The 20,333-nt window shown below is 39.6% G+C and overlaps 1 protein-coding gene across 11 annotated transcripts in view; it reads right to left on the bottom strand.

Moving 5' to 3' along the window:
• The window catches only part of CDKAL1 (CDK5 regulatory subunit associated protein 1 like 1), a 617,913-nt gene that overhangs the window by 510,586 nt on the left and 86,994 nt on the right, over nucleotides 1-20,333 (bottom strand). For all 11 annotated transcript variants that reach the window (XM_045162607.1, XM_045162600.1, XM_045162601.1 and 8 more), the window contains one exon: nucleotides 3,844-3,928. In XM_045162607.1, the coding sequence (XP_045018542.1) occupies nucleotides 3,844-3,928 (85 nt within the window). The remainder of the gene's footprint in view (nucleotides 1-3,843; nucleotides 3,929-20,333) is intronic.

Below are 20,333 nucleotides of genomic sequence, written 5' to 3'. Positions count from 1 at the left end.
AGTAGTGGCCAACTCTTTGCAGCCCCATGGACTGTAGCCCACCAAGCTCCCCTCTCCACGGGCATCTCCAGGCAAGAGTACTAGAGTGGTAACCATTTCCTCTCCCAGGGGATCTTCCCCACCCAGGGATAAAACAGAGGTCTCCCACATTGCAGGTGGATTTTTTACCATCTGAGCCACGAGGGAAGCCCCGATAGTGCTTTCCTTGCATTTAAACGTTGCCTCACTATCATGAGAAGAAAACAATGCATCTAGTGAGCAGGCTGAAGGGAAAGGATGGAGCCGGAGCCAGAGCCAGAGAGAAGACAAACATGTCACATGACTGAAGTATAATAAAGTTTCTGAACTATTTATCTTTGTTTTGCTTTGTTAGGAGACAGTGATGAAAGAGGGGAAAACATTTAAATAAAGTGAAATGCTTGACAAGAGTAGGTAATCTTCCACTGAAAGTCTTTACATATATAAATGTCACTTGAATTGGATGTTTTCTCAATGTTAATTGTTAATGTGCCTTCTACAGGATTATATTTATTCTGGAAACAAACCCAACATTAGCTTAGGTGTTACGTTAACAAGAGCTAGTTGTGATTATCAAAAGCCTTCAAAGCCATTAAAAAAAAATACTTAATCACCTATAATACTGTTTTTAAATTTTCTCTCAATCAAGCAGAACAGTGCATTAAAGGAACCTGCGCTCGCTACCACTAGCTTTGTAGTATTAAAATGACAAACACATCTTAAGTGATTACCTCACTTAATCAAACACCGTATCATTATCTTGAACCACTTTCACAACAGTTTATATAAGAAAACCCACTGACACGAGTTATATTTGACATTTTAAGTAAACTTGTAGAAACAGTCTAGAAGTGTATCCATTAATTACATTATAACATTGATAATCACAGAAACTTAGTTCTCTGAGTTCTGAGTTTAGAGGCTTTCAGTAGCACTAAAATATCTTTGTATCTTATGCCCTTCTCGTGCAGAAAAAAGTAGATCATGTGGAACATGACAGACATCTCACAAAATAAAAAGCATTCTTTGAAAACAAGCAGCACTTGGCAAATTTCATGCTTTGCTCTTGTTTTAACTCTACCTTCTTCTGGTCCTAACCACAGCCCTAACTCCCTAGTTCCTTCCCACATCACCGCCACCCTCCTAAGCTTCCCACCATTGTTCAGGTAGCAAGTCTTCTCCGCTCATTCCATAGTTACTGAGTTGAGAACACCATCACATTCAAAGGTCACTTCTATGGAAATATAAAAGCTGTATCTCAAGTGTTGTCTGATAATCTGCCCCAAATCTACAACTGCTTACCTGACGTCTTTACCTGGAAAGCATAGTATTAAATTTAACAACTCACAGACTGTAGTGAGACTGCCTATGCTAACATCCCACCTCCACCATTTATGAACTCAAGGGCTTTAGAGAACTTCATCTGCAAAACAGATGCTGCTTCCTCTGTAAAACAGAAATAAAAGTGAAAACTACAATTCACTGGAAGACTGTAAGAATTAAATTAGATAATATCCAATTGCTGTAAAGCACCTTGAACAGTGCCTGCCATACAGAAGACACTTGATAAAGATCAAATATTATCTATTACTTTACTATAATATTTAGCTGTAACTTCGCATTTTCAAAACTAAAACATGTCTTCCTTCAAATTGAAGAACAAAAAGGCACTAGAGCTATCAAACATTTAGGCCTAATATAAATCTATACTAATTACAACTATGTAGAATAAGCACCAACACAAAGAAATAGATCCAGGAAACTGAACACTGTGCCAAGGGACAGACACAAATATCTATGGACAATGAGCCTATGACAAAGCGGGTAATAAATAAATAAAAGGAGAAAGGGCAGGCTTTTTAAAAAAAAATAATAAATGATACTGGAAAAGTTGGTGTTTATGCAAAAAAATAAATAAAATGGGACCCCCTTCCTGGTACCATACCAAGAGAAAAAAAAATCAATTCCAGATGAATTATAAAATGAATGTAAGAATTAAAAACCACAAAATTTTTAGAAGAAAATACACAGAATATCTTTAGAGTATGGAAAGACATTTTAAAGAATACAAGCACAGACCCAAAGGCAAAGACGGAAAATTTTAAGCCAGAATTTCTCTTCAGCTTGAGATACTGTTAAAGACAGTGAAAGATAAGCCACAGCTGATAGGAGCAACAGATGCAATACGTAAGGGTTAGTACACAGAATGCATTGAATGTATTCCCACAAATAAAAAGACAAGTATCAGAAAAAATATTTTAAAAGCATTTCACACACATATACACACACAAAATTCAAATGGCAAACATACAAAAAGATCCTCAACATCATTAGTAATCATAGAAACAAATTAAGACCACACTGAAATACCATCTCCACCACCAGATGGGCAGAAATTTACAACCCTGACCGTATCAAGTATTAGCTAGAATGGAGAACAACCACACACATCCATGACTGGTGGGAATGAGGTTCAGTATATCCGTCAGGGAAAAAGTTCAGCATCACCTAAAAGTTTGAATATGCACACACCTGTGACCCAATAATTCAAGTCCCAGGTACATATCCTAAAATAACTTTTGCACGGCTGCACTGGGAAATGTTCAAAATATTCAGAGCACCAATGCTCATAAAAGCAAAACATAGGGAAAACTCAAAACTCTTTCAATAATAAAATGAAGAAATTATGACAAATTCATTCAGTAAGACACTACAAATGGCCAGAGTTATTTTACATCCATCAACGTGGATAAATCTAAAAGCAAAATGGTAGAGAAAAGAAGCAAGTTCAGAACACAAACAGTGTAAGTCCAATAAACAAAGCTTAAAACAGGGCAAAACTAATTAAACACATTGTTTACGGATATATTTAGCAGATGATAAATAAAAGGAAGGGAGTGACTCACACAAGTCAGGATAAAGATTACATCTTGAGGATATGACTGAAAGAGGGACACGGAGCAGTTACCTAAGGTCTTAGTAACGCCTTATTTCTTAGGCTGGATGGTGGATGCATAAGTGTTACATGTGTTACCCTTATTTAAACTGTACATGTTTCATAAACTCATTTATGTATGACATATTTCACAATAAAACCAATGTGGTGGGGATTGAATTTGAGAGTGAAGTCAGGAAATGAAGAATCTTAAGTTTCTCAGGAAAGGCAAGAAGAAAAACAAGATGATAGCTAAAAGGGGTGCATGGGGCTGAGTAGACCTGAGTGTGTTTATAGGTCAATGAAAAGGCACCAATGGGGTTGGAGAGGTTGAAAACAGAGGTGAATGAGAATATAAATTTATAGAATGAAGGTTCTAAGAAGGTGGGTGGAATAAGATTCAGAGATGTGAAAAAAGAATATTTCTTTCACTGTAAGTTGAAGAACAATTCAATAACCATGGATTACATGCCCCTTCCCCCAGTAAACTGCAATTTCCTTGATGGCCAGGCATTATTAGCACTTAGAACAGCACTAACAGGCAGGCAAGAGCGAAGAGATAAGGACTGCTTTAGGCAGTTTCAAAAAGTAGGGACTGGATTCCCTGAGAAAACTATGTTATTAATACTTAACAGATACTCAAAACACCTATTAGCCACCTTTATAAATACTCAAACATCTATTAGAAAAGTCTACATTCAAGTTTTGCTCTTTATCAGATAAAATCAAAACAGTATAATTATAAAAGTCCAACTCATACTTTTACTGATAACATTCTGAGTATTTGTAATGTTAGGAATCTTTTAAAAGCTATTTTCCAGAAATTCTTACAACACTTAGAAAAGATGAAGAAAGGATAAAAAAAAAAAAAAAAATCAGCTTTCACTTACTTAATTGAGTTTCTAAAGTGGTCTTCAGCCGGATTTTTTACAGTACAACTATTCAGGAGCCATAAGTCTGCATCTGATGCATTTTCTATTAAAAACAGAAATATGAAACAGGAAAAGTAAGTATCACATTTAATCAGCCAAAAACATCCAAGTGCTTACTCAAATGGCATTGGGACTGTGGGGGGATGGGGGGGGTGGGGGGAAGAGCTAGTGGATGAGTCAAGTCAATGGGCCATTACAATACAACATGCAGCTGCTTCAATATGGAAACATTGGTGAGAAATAAATATTAAAAATATATAACCTGTGCTCTTATTTTCTCATTTAAAATATAAAGAGGATAAGCATTTTCTTCCTGCATTGTCAATACCTGCAAGTATTTAATAACGTCCAAAAGATAAAGTGAAACTGGCCTAATCTTACCTCTGAATATGAAATTAATTGCCTCTCTGGGGACTGTGTATTAACATTATTCAAGCACATGTATTATACACTGAATATTCTTCAGCTTGAGATGTTACTAAAAATATGGTTTGTCCTCTTTGAAAAAGTTAACGATTTACATCAAAGTGAGCCTTTTATTCCTCTTGCTAATTCGATTAGATACTGTTATATACAATAATAAACTCACTAGCTATGCAACAAATCACCTAAACTCATGTTTACTGAAATGAATTTATAAATGCCTGAAGTGCTTGATGCTATTCCAACAACCTTACTGCCTAAAAGGACTTAAACAATAAAATAGGATTACCACGATGAAAGGAAAACCAAAATTGAAAACTGCAGCACCTTCACTGGTATTTCATTAAGAACAGAAGCAAAGGTCAAAAGAAATGAAGAACCAAGGACACTTGATGTCTGTGTGTACATTCTCTACCTGGGAACGGAACTTCCAGTGAGGACGTAACAGGAAAGGGAGGATGAGCGTGTCCAAGCTTCCAGTAAAACTTAGCAAAACCTTCTTCCCCAGCATCTTTTATAAAAATGGTAAATTTCTTTTTACAAAGAGGCAAGATACACAACTATCTGAAAAGAAAAGCTCCTCATTACTATCCATCAGCTGAATACTAAGATTCCCTCTAACTTGTCTTACTCCTTCCATTCACATGCCTCACCCGCACCCCAGAGTCTATCTTCCCACCCAGAACCCAAAGGGGCTGTCCGTAAAACATGGATCTGATTATGCTGCCTGCTCAAACTCAGAGATGACGAGTATTCACCTACCTTTTCTAGTCCCTCCCAAATTATTCCCAGAAATGCTACCTAAAAGACAATCTTCTTGTAGCAATCTGATCAGATTACCTTTTCAATTTTCCAGTGAATTCCAGTTGGTATTCAAAAATCTCCACCTCCTTAACTTCCATATTCATTTCTCCCTATATTCTTTATCCTTCCAGCCACACCAAAGCAAATTCCTCAAGTTTGCCCTAGTCAATCCGAGGAGCACACTTGATTTGCTTCACAGAAATAGCTCATGCCCCTTTCATCTGCCTACCCACTTGGCTAACTCCTATTCGCCCTTCAGTTTCCCCTTGATGTTGGTTCGACGCCTCCTCTCTGCACTCCCATAGTAGACTGTGTTGAGACTATCCTTGTACTTTACAATTCTACATTAAAATAATACATTTTCCCAGTCTGTCTATATTACTATTAAAGAGATATTGAAGACAATATTTTTTTTCTGCTGTTATCTGAATGTCCAAGGCCTAACACAGTGATGGGTACAGAACAGACATTCAAATAACCATGGAAAACAAAACAGTGCACAAGCAGGAATAAGAAAGAAGAAGCTATAGGGATAATGTGTGGGACCACATGCATATGGCTTGTTAGATGCCTTCTACCAATTTTCTAAAGCTCTGAAGGCCACACCAATCCTCTGAAATAAGCTTCAAGAAGCTCACCAATTTATTCAACAAATATTTAGGACCGAGATTTTACCTTACTCACAGCCAGATCCCCAGCACTTATTACAATGCCTCGTACATAGGTACTCAATGAGTATCTACTATTTACTGAATGAATGTTGAATCTTGAAAGACAAAGCAATACTATGAGCTATGTATTATGCACATAAGAAAAAAATCATCGGTGTCTGTTAGCTAATGATGAAGAATGTAGAGACTAAGGACTTACTTCAAACAAACAAAAGTCAAGAGACAGAACCATATGTGGCAGATGACAACTCTATATCCTGCCACATTCTTTTCTTCGGTCACCTTCAAGTCATCAGATCACTTTCCCCATACTTCAACAAAAGCCTTCTCAAGGAGAACTCCATTAATAAATAAGGCACATTATTCTACTTTGTCTAGAATTTTGCCAATGTTGAAATGTACTGCCTTTCAAAATAAAGTGAATACTATGCTTGGTGATCCAGTACTCATGATCAACAGGAATCCTGTGAATATACCAATATGCCCACAGTGGTATCTAACTTTTTTGGTGTGTGTGTGTCAGTTGCTCAGTTGTGTCCGACTCTTTGCGACTCCATGGACTATAGCCCACCAGGCTCCTCTGTTCATGGAATTCTCCAGGCAAGGATACCGGAGTGGGTTGCCATGCCCTTCTCCAGGGGTTCTTCCCCACCCAGGGATTGAACCTGGATCTCCTGGCATTGCAGGAAGATTCTTTACCATCTGAGTCACCAAACAGGACAAACTTTTTGGTAACCACCTCCAAAAAGACAATGTCCTTTCTCCAATGAACACATGAGTTTCTTATCCAGTTACTTTTGAACTTAGTTTTGAGCTAATATATTTAATATTGGCAAAAAGATCATTCTACTTAGAAGTAAAAAAGATTGTTCTACTCCAAAGTATAAATCAACCAACAATCAAAATGCAAGAGGTTGTACTATGTGTCAGGCTCTGTCCTAAGTGCTGGGGATGTGGCTGTGAAAAGAGATTTCAGCCTCAAGGAGTTTACAGTCTTAAAGAGGAAATCTGATCAAAACAAAAGAACAGAAACGAGCAAGGTAATTTCAGGCGCTGGTCAATGATATTAAGATGATTAAAGAGGGTAATGAACAGACAATAACTGTGGGGTTGCTGGTCAAAGTAAGTCTCCCTCAGAAGTTTAAATCTGAGTTGAGACTGACATAATGGGAAGGAATCCGCCAAGCAAAGATCAGAAGAGAGAGCACTCCAAGAGGAAAATACCACAAGTGCAAAGGCCATGAAAAAGGCCCAAGCCTGTCATGTTCCAGTAACAGAGATGATCAGCATGACTGGACACAGGGAGAGAAAGGTCTGAGAAGCAGGCAGGAATCAGATGATGTTGGCAAGTTAAGAGCTTTCAGTTCAGTTCAGTTCAGTTGCTCTGTCATGTCCGACAACTCTTTGTGACCACATAGACTGCAGCACACCAGGCTTTCCTGTCCATCACCAACTCCTAGAGCTTGCTCAAATTCATGTCTATCAAGTCAGTGATGCCATCCAACCATCTTGTCCTCTGTCATCCCCTTCTCCTGCCTTCAACCTTTCCCAGTATCAGGGTCTTTTCCAATGAGTCAGTTCTTCACATCAGGTGGCCAAAGTACTGGAGTCTCAGCTTCAGCATCAGTCCTGCCAATGAATATTCAGGACAGATTTCCTTTAGGATGGACTGGTTGGAGTTCCTTGCAGTCCAAGGGACTCTGGAGAATCCTCTCCAACACCACAGTTCAAGAGCATCAATTCTTCAGCACTCAGCTTTTCTTTATAGTCCAACTCTCACATCCATACATGTCTACTGGAAAAAACATAGCTTTGACTAGATGGACCTTTGTCAGCAAAGTAATGTCTCTGCTTTTTAATATGTGAGAGCTTTACATTTAAGAGTAAGGGGAAGTCACCATTGGATTTCAAACATATAAACTAATTTCTACCTCAGTAATCCCATTCTGCAATCACTGTGAAGAAAAGTCTGTAGATAGGGTAAAAGTAAAAACAAGTGAGAGAAAAAAGTAAATGCAAGAAAACCAGTTGGAAGCTGATGCAATGCAATGGTCTAAGAATAAGTGAAAGGTGATGGAAACCTGGACTAGGGTCAGAGCAATGACATGAATCAGGGAAGTGAAGAGAGGCATGTTTTGGAAGTAGAATAAAAAAACTGATAGAGTAGGTATATATTGTGCAAGAAGGAATCAAAAAGGATCCGTAAGCACATGACAAAGATTCTGGCCTGAGTATCAGTTGCCTGTGGTGCCATTTACTGAGATGAAGAAGGTTTAGAAAGACATGATTTGGGGAACAGAGAATCCAAAGTTTTGTTGTGGCCATGTTATATTCGAGATCCCAATTAAACATTTAACTAGAAATACTGATCAGTCATTTGATTTCAGGAGTCTTCCAGGCTGGAGACACAAACGGGAGACTCAGAAACCCAAAAAAATAACTGAATTCATAGGAATGGACGCACTCACCTAGGGAGAGAATATAAAGGGGGAAGGAGAGAAAAGCAGAAGACAGAACACTGGTGCTTCGGGGTCGGATGGAGAAGCAGAGATGAGGAAAGGCCATCGAAAAGAAACAGCCAATAGGAGGACAGAAACCAGGGCCCATGGTGTCACAGAACTCCACGCAGAGAGTACTTTTAAAAGGAGTCATCCACTGTACTAAATGCTGAGAGTTCAAAGAAAGGTATCCGTATCGTTACTAAAAAATTAAGATGATCCTCCACCCTTTATCATTTTCCTCTCTCAATTTTGCGTATTTGCTTGCTCTGTGCCAACCCACACACACTCAGCAAAGGCCTTTTTCTAAGGTTTTTAAATAACACAGAAACATTCATTACAAAAGGGGAGTGAGGAGAAAAATTATATATGGCTATTTGCCATTAAGAAATGTTGATTCCACATGTTCTGTCCCCTTATGAACCCATTTTCTGGGTTTTAAGATGCCATCAACCATAAGGAACATAGTCAACTTTGTAATGGCTCTTCAAGAGCTATTATACTGAACACTATATTCAGTTCTTTTAAGTTTTAAGATACATCCCAACTTCAAACGTTACTATAGGAGGCAGGGTGACATGCATTTGAAATGGAAGAAATAAGCTAGTATTTGGTACATCTACCTTAGAGCAGCACCATCTAGAACAATTAGGAAATAACAGAACACCTGCTGTGTCTAGAACCTCATCACCCAAAACAAAACAAATGTTCAAACATCCTACTGCTGGTAGGCAATTTGGTTATTGGATTAACGTCTTCATTAGACCTGGAGCTCAAACTCGAAACCTCTTGACACCAATGATTTTTAAGTTATTATCTTCTAGTGTCATTTATATTTGTCCTGCCTTTCCATTATTTTTATTAACATCCTAATGGGGCTTCCCTGGTAGCTCAGACGGTAGGGCATCTGCCTACAATGCAGGGGACCGGGGTTCAGTCCCTGGGTGGGAAGATCCCCTGGAGAAGGAAATGGCAACCCACTCCAGTATTCTTGCCTGGGGAATCCCATGGACCGAGGAGCCTAGGTGGGCTACAGTCCATGGGGTAGCAGGGTTGGACACGACTGAGTACCTTCACTTCACTTCAAGAGAAGGTTAACACCTCATGGTCTTGCCTTAATCCATGGCAGATTCTCCAGTCCCAAGAGAAGCAGAATTAGAGCAAGAACGGACCAAGAAAGGGAAAGGCAGGGAGAAGACTCCAAGACTGGAGGCACAGACTCTGAGAAGCCAAAGGACTGAATTCTACCTACCCTCAACTTGTTTTCTAACACTTGTTAACCCCTGATGTGCAGCTGAAAATCATATGTACATAAGCTAAATATTGCCAATGCCAGAGCTGGGATATAAGGACTGGTGTGAAAAGCTATCTGCTTGAGGCTGGCCAGATGGAATCCAGAGCCCAAGATGTGATTATTCACAGCCCTTCATTATTACAAATGGTGTTGTAATGAATAGCACTGTGCACATATCATTTTGTGCCGGGAGCCGGCATATTGCATATTGAGTGCATATTGCATATTGAGTGCAGCACTTTCCACAGCATCATCTTTCAGGATCTGGAATAGCTCAACTGGAATTCTATCACTGCCGGGAGCAGGAGCTCCACCCATGGCAAAGGTCATGAGGAAGGAGGCTCGGCACATGCAAAGGCGGGATCGAGCCTCAGGAGTCCCCCTGGAAATTCTCGAACATCTACCCCCAAACCAGAGTCTGCCTACTTTCGGCTTTGTGCTCTCACCTACACCTCGGACTTTACGGGGGCTGTCCCCCACTACCTCTCTCTGAAAAAAGAGTTAGCTTACAGCTCCAGTTAATAATTCCTGGGTGTGACAGTGTTTCAACCTACAAACTCCTTTGGAAGTCCTCTAGCCTGCCTGAAAAGGTTTTTCCGGCCACATGTGATTGTTCAGAGCCTCCCAACTGTGAGAGGCAGGAGATGTTCTAAATTGTCTAAACACAGATTCTTTTGAGTAGTTAAAAGATTGATTAGAAATTGTATTGGTGAAGGGTTTTTCACTTATTGAGACAATGTTTGCTGCTAAGTCTCCATACTCCTTACCTACTGTGTCCTTGGCAGTGTATTGATTAATATAATGGGTGTATAGAAATGTAAAATGCAGCTTTATCCAATGCTTTTTTGGAGGCTGGTGCCTGACTTTGGAATAATCACCTTTAGAGAAAAATAAGTTTCTTAAAATGTTTACAGGCCTCCTGGCCAGAAGATGATGTAAATCACCTGAACTTTTGCATATGATAAGTTTGAAAGCCTGGCTTCGATTAGAACCAGGAACTGCTGTCCTTGCATGACTCCACCCCTTCCCCCATTATCCTCTATGCACAACTTAAGGTATAAAAACTACTTTGGAAAATAAAGTGCGGGCCTTGTTCACTGAAACTTGGTCTCCCCATGTCACTCTCTCTCTCTCAAATTCTGGCTGAGTCTCCATCTGGAGCGCGGAACCCGCCATGCTTGCTAATTATGCCTGGGCTTCTAAGATCCGACCAGGGAGGCTTCAGTGTCTCCTCTCCTTCAGGAGAACGGAAGGACACCTGCGGCCTACATAAGTGGTGCAAACTTCTTGTCTTGAAGTTTTATTGGTCTCCCGCATAAACCAAGCTACTCAGCCTCTTTTCTCCACTGAATTTTCCTACTGAGCTATCCTCATTCTATTACTCTTTATATCCTTAATTAATGTTTAATTAAGCAGTTGTTTCCTGACCCTCGCCTACGCCGTCTCTCCTTCGAATACCCTGGATCAGCTGGGGCTGGACCCCGGCAATTTTGTATTTTTCCCATATTACCTTTGGAATGAAGTAGGGTTCATTCCAAGAAAGTGGGGCTGTTCAAAGGATAAATTCTCATCTGTAAGGGGTACTTAGCTTCGCACTCCCATGAGCAATGCATGAGATTACCTACTTATCCACAGCACTGCCCATGGAGTGTGCTATCAAACCTCTGTACTTTTGCCACTGCAGTGAGAAATAGGAAGCCAGTAGGATTTGGGAGAAGGCAATGGCAACCCACTCCAGTACTCTTGCCTGGAAAATCCCATGGACGGAGGAGCCTGGTAGTCTGCAGTCCATGGGATCGCTAAGAGTCGGACACGATTGAGCGACTTCACTTTCACTTTTCACTTTCATGCATTGGAGAAGGAAATGGCAACCCACTCTAGTGTTCTTGCCTGGAGAATCCCAGGGATGGGGGACCTGGTGGGCTGCTGTCTATGGGGTCGCACAGAGTCGAACATGACTGAAGTGACTTAGCAGCAGTAGGATTTAAATATGTGCACTTCTCTTATGAAGAATGAGTTGAGCATCTTTTCACGTGTTTAAGGATCATTTGCAGAGTCATTCCCCACCCCTACCCGCATTTTCTGTCTGTTCAGATCTTTTGCCCATTTTTCTACTAGGCTAAATAATCATTTTAATCTCATGTTTTAATTTACTCATACATACAAATAGACACACAAAGAGGATGTTAATCTTTTGTCTGTGACAGAAGTTACAATATTTTCTCCTATGCCAAAGCCTTTGACTGTGTGGATCACAATAAACTGTGGAAAATTCTGAAAGAGATGGGAATACCAGACCATCTGACCTGCCTCTTGAGAAATCTGTATGCAGGTCAGGAAGCAACAGTTAGAACTGGACATGGAACAACAGACTGGTTCCAAATAGGAAAAGGAGTACATCAAGGCTGTATATTATCACCCTGCTTGTTTAACTTATATGCAGAGTAACATCATGAGAAACGCTGGACTGGAAGAAGCACAAGCTGGAATCAAGATTGCCAGGGAGAAATATCAATAACCTCAGATATGGAGATGACACCACCCTTATGGCAGAAAGTGAAGAGGAACTCAAAAGCCTCTTGATGAAAGTGAAAGTGGAGAGTGAAAAAGTTGGCTTAAAGCTCAACATTCAGAAAACTAAGATCATGGCATCCAGTCCCATCACTTCATGGGAAAGAGATGGGGAAACAGTGGAAACAGTGTCAGACTTTACTTTTTTGGGCTCCAAAATCACTGGAGATGGTGACTGCAGCCATGAAATTAAAAGACGCTTACTCCTTGGAAGGAAAGTTATGTCCAACCTAGATAGCATATTCAAAAGCAGAGACATTACTTTGCCAACAAAGGTCCGTCTAGTCAAGGCTATGGTTTTTCCTGTGGTCATGTATGGATGTGAGAGTTGGACTGTGAAGAAGGCTGAGCACCAAAGAATTGATGCTTTTGAAGTGTGGTGTTGGAGAAGACTCTTGAGAGTCCCTTGGACTGCAAGGAGATCCAACCAGTCCATTCTGAAGGAGATCAGCCCTGGGATTTCTTTGGAAGGAATGATGCTAAGGCTAAAACTCCAGTACTTGGGCCACCTCATGCGAAGAGGTGACTCATTGGAAAAGACTCTGATGCTGGGAGGGATTGGGGGCAGGAGGAGAAGGGGACGACAGAGGATGAGATGGCTGGATGGCATCACTGACTCGATGGACGTGAGTTTGAGTGAACTCCGGGAGTTGGTGATGGACAGGGAGGCCTGGCGTGCTGCGATTCATGGGGTCGCAGAGTCGGACACGACCGAGCAACTGAACTGAACTGAACTGAACATGCTTTTTATATTTCAGGATGTCAAATTTATCAAACTCTTCTTTTAATTTTATTGAGGTATAGTTGATTTACAGTGTTAATTTCTACTATAAAGCAAAATGACTCAGTTATACATATATATTTTTTCATATTTTTATTATGATTTATCACAGGATATTATAGTTCCCTGAGCTACACAGTAGGACTTTGCTGTTTATCTATTCTACATATAACAGCTTGCGTTGGCTAATCTATCAAATATTTTTCTTTTTGCTTCCAGATTCTGAGTCATAATTAGAAAGCTTCCTCTACTCCCAGATTACTAAGGAATTCACTCATATTTTAATACACTCAGGGTTTTACATTTAGATTTTGGCTCTATTAAAACTGTATCCCAACGTACATTGTTCTCACTGAATTTTTTTCATGCAAAACAAAATAAGATCCTTTGTTCTCATACCAAATTGAAAAATATTAAAAAGTATAGAACTACCTAATGATAGCAAAGTAATGAGGAAGTGTCAAGCTCTACTCTATCGATGGAGCCTCTACTGATGAAGCTCTTCGGAATACAACGTGAGAATAGCTATCAGACAGTTAAACTTGCCCTAGAATCTCTCCTACACATGCTTTAGGATACTTGCAGCACACACACATTTATATACAAACACACACATATACATGTATGTATATATATGTACATACAAACAAACTTTAAAGTTCACATGGAAGATTGAAAAAACAAAGAACTAAGAAAGCTTACATATTTTTTATAAGGAGACATTAAGTAAATAATGGGACTGCAGCTACAAAGCCATTTAGCTGTTAAAAAAGCAAGATATATCTATAAGTGCTTATTTATAATAATCTTTGTTATATCATCAGTGAAAGCAAGGTAAAGAGTAGATCTTGTACTTCCTCTGTGTTTTAAAAAAGGAAAAGGAGAAAAGAGGAAATTCTAAGTAAAAAACAAAATGTCTTGAAGCATAAATATGAAAGTGTTTGAGGTGTTTACCCTTGGAAATAAGATGAAGGCTCAGCTGGCCTCCAATATGGTCTAATGTGCACCTTTTATAGTCTCTCCCTCTCTTCTTTGTTTAAACTTGCATGGATATTACTTTTATAATTTTATGAAGTTTAACCCTGAGAAGGGACATGTTAATATTTAATTTATATCCATATGCATTGTTTGAATTTCTAAAAGCATTTAAACTAAAAATACTAATCAAGCCTTAAAAAAATCATTTTTAATTTCCTTTTTTTGTAGAGCTCAGAATCAATAGTATTCTTTTATTTTTAAGGTAAGAACATAAACTGTGCTCCTGCTGTGATCCATCATGGAAACAGCGATCTGATAAACATTTTCTGGGACTTTTCTCCCCACTGCTAAAAGCTTTTGTATTCACTGAACCAAGAAAATGATGGCCATTGACACACCACCCACTTTGAGTATGAGGACAGAGAAACAAACTATTATTTATTTTAATAGAAATGCATTTACTTTCCAAACTATTTCTTTATGTACACAAGATAAATCGCTTCCAAATCCAAAGTAATAAAAATCTGATTAGCAATAATGATTATAGCTAACACTATTGAGTACATATTATGCACCCAGCAATGAGCCAAGCATGTCATTTTCCTTTTCTTTTTATCCATCTAATCCTCCAAATTGAGGTGGGTTCAACTTTTACTCCAGTTTTACAGAGGAGGACTCTAAAGGATAGAAAGGAAAAGTAACTTGCCTAAAATCAGAGTACGACAGTGGGGGCAGGATTAGAAATCCAGACAGACTGACTCCAAAACTGTAAACTTAAGGAAATCAGAATGCCTCATTAGTGGCTCTTTGCCTCCTGATCAAAAATAACACAGCCAATACCTAAAAACAAAATAAAGCAGCATTCCATGACCGTGAGATTGCCTCATGATACTATTTCTAAGAAGGCAAATAACCAGGCTTCAAAAGGAGCTGTTAGGCTATTTCCAAAATTTCCAAGACCATGAACACGTCAGCTCTTGGCCTTCCATAATCAGTGGGAAACTGGCAAGTAAAGAAAAGCTTACTACTGAGTAGAGGAGCATCACTGGAAGGCACAGGCTGACTCTCAAAGCAGCCCGTCTTCCCATCCCCCTGCAGCCTTCTGCATAAAGGTGACGTTACAGAAGAGATGGGCGTGGCTCACATCAGCTCCTCACAGTGAGACACGCCCTCAGAGAGCCGCTCCACTGTCAACTGCGCACAGGAAACAGTGCGAGGAGCCTTAAAAGACTTAAATTCACAGATGTGAGTAAGGAAGTTAGCAAGCTGATACAAATAGAAATCCATTAAGAACAAAATGAAGGGGGACAAATGGTCTTGACTGTTTTAAACCCAGTAGCATCTGGGGGCAATTTCTTTACCACAGAACTCTGGAAGACAAATCATGTCCCAACAGTTTCAATATCCATTACGTTTAATCCAGCTGTGGAAATTTCTTTATGTAAGACAAACCACTGGATGCCTACAAAAAACTCGGAGAATGGAGCATGCTTTAGTAAGAAAATTTTAAAGCACCTTTAAGGAACATATTGAAAAGTAATATCTTCAAATCAATAAAAGGCAAAAAAATAAAAATTCTAGTCAATGTATTCATATTTTCCTTCCACATTTTATTGTTATTTATAGGGAATGTATAAATGCATGAAAGCATAGAATAACCATGCTTTCAAGATCTATTTTATAAAAGCAAAGTGATCCTGACAAAGTACATCCCCTTTAACCAGCTGGGCTCGGAGGGCTGGGAGGCTGGGGAGAAGACGAGAGAGAAAAAGGAGTAGGAAAGATGAAGAGAAGAAACAACGAGGAGAAAGAGGGACAGACTCACGGGAAGTACCTCCAGCTCCCAGGCTGAAACACCTGGAGCCAGAACTGACCCTCCCTCACTGGACAGCGCTGGAGACCGTGGCATGTTTCTGAGTGAAGCAGAATACAGCATCTCCCGGGGAAGCACTTATCCTTGGAGATTACATGCATAATGAGTTTGTTCTTTTAAAATACTCCTGCTGAGCATTTTGCAGAAATAAGATGAGGAAGCCAAGGGTCAGCTTGAACCCTGTTTACTGTATGAAGGGAGAATAACATGTTTTTTTCCTCTTCTAAATGAGAAGTAAGAGTCGGCAAAACTCTACCGATAACCATTGAAAATTAATTATATAGGTAAATAGACCTGTATAAATCAGAATGCTAGACAGATCTTTTACAGAACACTGCTAATATTCCTCCATCCTCTTCCCAGGTTAAACTGTTCTGCTGATCCTGACACATAATTACTTCAGAAGTAACTGTGTCCAAAGAATCCCTATTTCAAATATGTTAAACAGGCTTCTAAACTAAGCAGCAATATACACACCAAGTGGACTTTACGGGGCACTGCATGATCGGGTCCCCATCCCTCTGTCCAAAGCCCACCTTATATGTTATGCTCCTGCCACTGAGCTTTTAGGCCCTCAGGCCTAGTACATAAAATTCAAATGCTGAGACGACCAAAATCTAATTGGATAAAAGAAGGGCATAGAATATGAACAGAGTTTATGAAAGAAGAAACACATAAGGCTCTTGAACAAAGATGTTCAACCTTATTCTTAATCAATGAAAAGTAAAACTGCACCTAAAACAAAATAAAACTATACCTGTACCATTTTTCTTCACTTCCTATATTGTCAAAAGCCCAAAAGCTTGAAAAGACACTGAGCTGGTGTAACTATGAGGAGACAGGAACTCTCATGCATAGTAGAGGTTACAAACTAGACCATCATCCATGGAGGCAACTTGATATTATCTCTGGAAACAGCAAATGCATATCCTGGGACTGAGAAGTTCCATGAAGTTAGACTATGACAAACATTTGCATGGGTGTAAAGTCATTCATTGCAGCATTATTTGTAACAGCAAAAGATGATCGGCTAAAGACATATTAGTATATTCAGAATTGAAACTCCTATAAAGCTGCTTTTAAAAAGGAGAAAAAAAGAATAACCTCAAAGTCCTAAAGTAAAAAAATGTCCAGAACATATGGTTCAAAGAATATAAGAAACTAAATAATAAAGACACTATGCCACCCCTGGAAATCAAGAATATATATTCACACTTGCTTGTATTTGCATCAGAAATTAGGGGGCATGCGTACAAAAAATGAATAGCAATGGCTGGGACTGGAGGAGGAAGTGGAACGGGATTGATGAGAGCCAAGAGGAAGATATTTTCCTTGTATAACTTTTTAAAATTTTTGAACCTATTCAAAACTTCAGTATTTTCAAAGAAAAAAAAAAGAGCAATTTTACAAAATGTAGTTTGTCTTAATCATCCCACTATCTTCCCATTTCTTATACTCCCTTCCACAGTCAAATACCTGGAAAGAACTGTCTCTGAGCACCAGCTATACTCTGTTACCTCCCAGTCACTCTTCCACCACTCCATTTTGATGAAGAGCTTCAGCCACTCTCAGTTTCCTGCAAACTTCTTTCATCAAGGAAACAGATAACCAAACACAAGACCGCACATCATGCCGTCAAACACTCCTTTCCATTGACAAGAGCATCCCTCTCCTGTTTTCCTCTTACCTCCTCAGCTACTTTACTTTATCCCTCCCCATCTGTCCTCCACGAAGTAGATTGAAAGCCTAGATTTTGTCATCTGTTCACTGGATGCTTCCAACCATATTTCTCACAGTATTAAACACTGCCAGCGCACTGAGAGGTGGCACCCACACTTACATTCCCAGTTGAAACACCCATCTGAACTCATCATCCAACTTATCTAGCAACATCTCCACTGGAACGTACCGAAAAAATATTAAATTCAACACCGACCATTTCCCAAATTGAACTCTCAAATTTTCACCCTTGTATTCTTAAGGTTCTAATTAGGAAAACAGAAACCACTCTAGGCATTAAGATAAAGAATAATTAATATAGAAGTGTGGTTACATAGGCAATGGAGAAGCCAAGTCACCAAATGGGGAAGGTGAAGTAACCAGGAGCTGAGTAACATCAGGAAACTGTTACCAGCCCAAGGGCGAGAGAAACCCACTGGAAGGGCCCAGAAGCTGCATCTCACCACTGGCAGCAGCAAGAGCAACAACAGGAGCTGCCCATCAGAAACTAGGGCTGAAAGCAAAGGAAGAGCCCTCTGATAGGGACTGAAGCCACAGGAATGAAACCACCACTTCCTGGGACCGGACCCAGGGCAAAAAGAGAGGGAGGAACAACCCTACCTCATCCCTACTCCCATCTGCTAGGCTTCCATCAGTGCCCATTACGTGCCAAATCTAACCACACATGCCAAAAGGCAGGGAGAGTGTGAAATGCAGTTCCCTGCAATACAGAGGACAGAAGTCAGGAAACTGAATCTGAGAGCAAACAGGCAAATGACTGACTCTACCCTCTTCCAGAATTCCCCATCTCTATAAATGACACATGTTGTTGTTCAGCTGCTAAGTCAAGTCCAACTCTCTGCAATCCCATGGACTGCAGCAGGCCAGGCTTCCCTGCCCTTCACTGTCTCTTGGAGTTTACTCAAACTCATGTCCATTGAGTCGGTGATGCATCCAACCATCTCATTCTCTGTCGACCCCTTCTCCTCCTGCCTTCAGTCTTTGTCAGCATCAGGGTCTTTTCCAACCAGTTAGCTCTTTGCGTTAGACAGCCAAAGTATCAGAGCTTCAGCTTCAGCATCAGTCCTTCCAATGGATATTCAGGGTTGATTTCCTTTAAGATTGACTAACTTGATCTCCCTGGAGTCCAAGGGACTCTCAAGAGTCCTCCCCAGCATCACAGTTTGAAAGCATCAATTCTTCAGTGCTCAGCCTTCGTTATAGTCCAACTCTCACATTCATACATGACTACCAGAAAAACCATAACTTTGACTATACAGACCTTTGTCAGCAAAGTGATGTTTCTGCTGTTTAATATGCTGTCTAGGTTGATCATAGCTTTTCTTCCAAGGAGCAAGAGTCTTTCAATTTCACGGCTTATGTACTCAGATGCTGAAACCAGAAACCTGGGAATCATCACTGATGCTTCTTTCACCTGATCTTCTCCCACAACAAATCCAACAACTTCCAAAGGATTTTCCATCCAAAACAATGTGAATGTGTCTGCTCTTTATCTCCATAGCCAACACTCTTGTTTAAGTCACCTGGACCATGCCACAGGCTTGTCCCTCCCTATGGCTGCCATTAAGGTTAACTATGAAAACTAGCAATGAACCAAAGGGAAGCAAGAGCTGTTTTTGTCTTCACTAGATTATCATGACAATCTACGTATGTGGATAGTGAAAACTGGGTGAACAAGATACATACTATTGGCGGCTACTTGCAACTATATTTTGGTAAGGAGAAAATAAGTCATTATTGAAAATTTGCTGCAAACCAGAAAATAGAGTTGTTAAAAAAAAAAAATACAACTGTATCTTTTTTTAAAAAATGACTCAGTAAAATACAATTCCAGTTTATTTTTGAACAACAATGTTTCACACAAACAGGCAAAAAGATAAACAACTTCATAGGCAAAAAAAGTAGAAAAAATAAACCTTTTATCTTTGACCTTTATAATCATCTCATAAAACTACTTCGAGTACAGTACGTACATCCAAGGTTACCAGCATCCTGGGAATAAGAATGCTTTTGTTGTTGTTTTTGTGGGGTTTTTTTAAACCAAGTTTTTTTTTTTTTTCTCCTTTGAAATTATAATGAATATGGTCACTCAACAAGTCAAGTCAGAAATAGGAAGGAGAACACTCCAAAGGTTGGTCTGGTCACCCACAATCATTAAAAATGGCTAAACTCTAACAGTATGTTTAAAGATAAAAATCCAAATTAAAAATACAAACAAATCTTCCTTTCAAAAGCACTTTTTTTAAATTGGAGTATAGCTGATTTCAACACTGTTAGTTTCAGGTGTACAGCAAAGTGACCCAGTTATACAAATATACATATTGTTCACTTTCTAAGTCTTGTCTGACTCTTTTGAGACCCCATGAACTGCAGCATGCCAGGCTTCCCTATCCTTCACTATCTCCTGGAGTTTGCTCAAAATCATGTCTATTGAGTCAGTAATGCCATCCAACCATCTCATCCTCCGTCACCTCCTTCTCCTCCTGCCCTCAGTCTTTCTCAGCATCAGGGTCTTTTCCAATGAGTTGGCTCTTCACGTCGGGTGGCCAAACTATTGGAACTTCACCTTCAGCATCAGTCCTTCCAATGACTATTCAGGGTTGAAATAAATATAAACCTATTCTTTTTCAGATTCTTTTCCATTATAGGTTACTACAAGATACTGAATATAGCTCCTTGTGCTATACAGTAGGCCCTTGTGGATTATCTATTGTAGATATAATAGTGTGTATACATTAATCTCCAGTTCCTAATTTACCCCTCCCACCCTGGTTTTCCTCCTTGGTAACCATAAGCTTGTCTTCTATGTCTCTTT

Source organism: Bubalus bubalis, chromosome 2 (genome assembly GCF_019923935.1).
Source record: "Bubalus bubalis isolate 160015118507 breed Murrah chromosome 2, NDDB_SH_1, whole genome shotgun sequence".
Classification (NCBI taxonomy): domain Eukaryota; kingdom Metazoa; phylum Chordata; class Mammalia; order Artiodactyla; family Bovidae; genus Bubalus; species Bubalus bubalis.
The sequence above is the reverse complement of the archived record's forward strand: the minus strand, read 5'-3'. Positions and strand labels throughout refer to the sequence as shown.